The 3,534-nt window shown below is 47.8% G+C and overlaps 1 protein-coding gene across 2 annotated transcripts in view; it reads left to right on the forward strand.

Moving 5' to 3' along the window:
- Nucleotides 1–584: 584 nt before the first annotated feature.
- Epm2a (EPM2A glucan phosphatase, laforin) overlaps nt 585–3,534 on the forward strand; it is a 107,459-nt gene continuing 104,509 nt past the window's right edge. Inside the window, exon 1 of one of the 2 annotated variants that reach the window (XM_021221644.2) lies at nt 585–951. In XM_021221644.2, coding sequence (XP_021077303.1) covers nt 651–951 — 301 coding nt within the window. In that variant the 5' untranslated portion in view covers nt 585–650. The remainder of the gene's footprint in view (nt 952–3,534) is intronic. The other variant, XM_029533022.1, reaches the window with a different exon arrangement.

A 3,534-nucleotide genomic window follows, 5' to 3' on the forward strand; every position in this document is an offset into this window, starting at 1 on the left:
AGAGAGAGAGAGAGAGAGAGAGAGAGAGAGAGAGAGAGAGAGAGAGAGAGAAAGTTGGGCTCTGGCTCTGGTGATGCAGGTCTATAATCAACTTCCACACGCTATTTTGTTTTTGTTTTTGTTTTCTGTGTAGTCCCTTTAGGCAAGGGAAAGTATTTTGTGTGTTTGCTGAACGCTGGTGGGTTTTTGCGTTTGGCGTGGAGGGTCTCTAAAGAACATTAATCATATGCATTATTCTCACTTTATAATCAGAGGTCCATAGGAACTAAATGTTGGGGTGCTTGACTGAGGGTTACAGGTAAATCTTGGATCATCGCCAGCTTCACTGAGTCTGGAGGTTCTGGCTAGACACTCTTTATTCCTGTGAGACTTAGTGAAAGTGATTGCAGATCTCTGGGAAGACGACAGGACAGTTGTCGGGGTGTCATTTTCCTCCCTCCTAGTCCAGTGTGGGTCCCAGCCTCTCGCGAGCCCCGAAAGCCCGCTTCCCGCGGCTGCAGCTCCGGGGCGCCTGGGAACCCAGATCCCACGGCCGCGTGACCTGGCCACAAACGCGCGGCGTCGCACGTGTCCGGGAGGCTCCGGAGCTCCCGCCGCCACCGCCACCGCCGATCGCCGCTCTCCAGGCTCCCAGGACCCGGGCCACCGCCATGCTCTTCCGCTTCGGCGTGGTGGTGCCGCCCGCGGTGGTCGGCGCTCGGCAGGAGCTGCTGCTCGCGGGCTCGCGGCCCGAGCTGGGGCGCTGGGAGCCGCGCGGCGCCGTGCGTCTCAGGCCCGCGGGTACGGCGGCGGGCGCCGCGGCGCTGGCGCTGCAGGAGCCCGGCCTGTGGCTCGCCGAGGTGGAGCTGGAGGCGTACGAGGAGGAGGCCGGCGGGGCGGAGCCGGGCCGCGTCGACACGTTCTGGTACAAGTTCCTGCAGCGCGAGCCTGGAGGCGAGCTGCACTGGGAAGGTACTGCGCCCCGGGACCCCGGGGCCCGCACCCCGCAGCTCCCCGTGCACCCCACTCTTAGCCACCGCTCGCCTACTCCCATCTTGACCCGACCCGGGTGCACCGCGATGCCCTGGGCCGGATCAAGACCCAGCCCCGAGGTTGTCCTGCCTTAGGCCTCTCCCTAATCCACCCCAGACTACAAAGGGCCGCTTGCTGGAGGGAATTTTCCCCTTAGATTTTTTTTTGAGACTTGAATCCGTGGGAAATAGCAAGCTCCTCCCCCAAAGTCAGCCCACCGCGATAGTCGACAATTGAGACGTGACTTGATTTCTTAAAATATGTGAAGAGTCATATCGGTTGTAAAGAAATAATAAAAGTAAATAGCCGCTTGTGATAGCACGAATCTGTAATCTCAGTACTTGGGAGGTTGAGGCAGGAGGATTGCTGGGAGTTCCCAGCCAGCTGAGGCTACAAAGTGAGAACTTGTTCCACAAACATATTATAATTAGAATATATGAATGAAAGCAGGATTTCCACCATACAACACCTAAACACATTGCCTGCATGTATGTGTGTGTGTGTGTGTGTGTGTGTGTGTGTGTGTATGGCCTGCATGCATGTGTGTAACTGAACAAATATTGTACAATATTTAATTTTGAATATTTATTTTTTCTTTAACAATATTAATACAGCTCAGGCTTATTTGCATACAGGTGTGTTTTACTTTTTAAGTGAAAAAAAATACTGTGCACACGTTACTGTGCATTAAGGTTCCTTTTGGTTTTCGAGATTCTTGGATTGGAATCCAAGTGAGGTTTTTATTTCTAGCGTTCGGAAATGTTTCTGTACAATAGATTTAGACAAGCCAAAATGTCTCCAGTTTACATTTCAGTAAGGAATGTGTTGAAAAATCGGTACCAGTGTGTCCACCGACCACGCTGGGTGGATCGGGACAGCCTTTTCTGTGAAGGCAGTGGGCATGGTAGCAAACTGAACGTGTGTGGCTCAGTGGTTCTCGCAGTCCCGTGGAGGGAATGAATGCTTCTTGAGAAATTCATATGGGCAGAAAACCAGGCCATTAGCCAGTTCTTGTGGAAAACAAGAATGCAGAAAAATAAAAATGAAATCCAAGAAGAGCACGTGGTTTACTGGGATCTGTTTATTCCCTTTGCTGGTCTTTTTGGCCACTCCTGGGTTTGATGGTCAGCTAGCACTTCATCATGTCAGATGTGAGAGCTGCCTGCCTTTGGCTGTCCTTCCTTTGCAGTGCATTTCTGCTAATGTTACTGTGTCCTTTTCCACAGTAAAACAACATCTGATAACTTTCATAACAGTGCATGGTGTACTGGAGCGTCCATTTCCAGGTCTCCTCCTTTATTAGTTTTTCTAATACCCACAAAGTGCTGATGGTTGGGTTGCTATTTCTTAATGCATCCACTTTAACTTGTCTGTTTTCGATTTTTCTGTAAGTTACCACATACATTATATATAGTTTGCAAAAGTTAGTATCTATTGACACCTGCTGGAAATGCATAAAATTAGCAACTGTACATGCTATAAAATATGAAGAATTTAGCCCATGTTCATTACCCCTGCTGGCTTTAATATCCTTATTTTAAATTATAGATGTGATATTGACTTTTATTTTATAGAGTTCATTTTACCCTACTAGAGACATTTCTTTTTAAAGAGATTTCTAAAATAATACACACACCCCAACTCATTCTCTGAACTCTGACTTGCTTTCTGAGTTAAGTTTCATGTGTTTGTGTTCTGTTTTCTCAGGTACCAGTACCTTCTTGTAGATGGGTAGGTTGGTTCTGAGGATTGGGAATTAACAAGGAGATGCTGTCTTTAAAAGCATGGATAACTGTGTGGGAGGCGCTAAACTGTCTAACCCGGGAATATGGTTCATTAGACCAGGGCAGACGGATGTGAAGCGATGCATGTACAGCTAGCCTGTAGCTGGTAGCATACCCCCTTCCTCAGCCTCTGGAGTGCTGCGAAACAGATGTGAGCCACTGTGCTTCGTACTTTTGCTATTGTCATGGCAAACCAAGACCTTGTACTCTCAGTTTCAAAAAAAAAAAAAAAAAAAAAAAAGAAAAAGAAAAAGAAAAGGAGGCCTGGTGTGGTGATGTATGCCTTAAACTCCAGCACTCAAGAATTCAGAAGCCAGCCTGGTGTACAAAGTGAGTTCCAGGACATCCAGAGCTGCATAGAGACACTATCTCAAAAATACCAAATTACTAAGTAAATATAAGGGAGAAAAATGAATTTCCAGAAGCAGAAGCTGTCTCTGGATGGGTAAAGTCTCCTTTCTTAGACTATAATACTAGCATTTTTACGTAGGAGTACTCACCCAGTCCCCAGCAACTCTGAGCCCCAGAGGTTGGGTCTCCTCATTAGCACAGACTAAAAAAAACCAGAACACAGTGGGGGGTCTCAGACTCTGCTGAGTAAGGTAGACAGAAGAAAAGGCAGAATTAAAAAGTGGAGGCTTGATTTCTGAGTTCGAGGCCAGCCTGGTCTACAAAGTGAGTTCCAGGACAGCCAGGGCTATACAGAGAAACCCTGTCTCGAAAAACCAAAAAAAAAAAA

The sequence above is a fragment of the Mus pahari genome, chromosome 21 (genome assembly GCF_900095145.1).
Source record: "Mus pahari chromosome 21, PAHARI_EIJ_v1.1, whole genome shotgun sequence".
Taxonomy (NCBI): domain Eukaryota; kingdom Metazoa; phylum Chordata; class Mammalia; order Rodentia; family Muridae; genus Mus; species Mus pahari.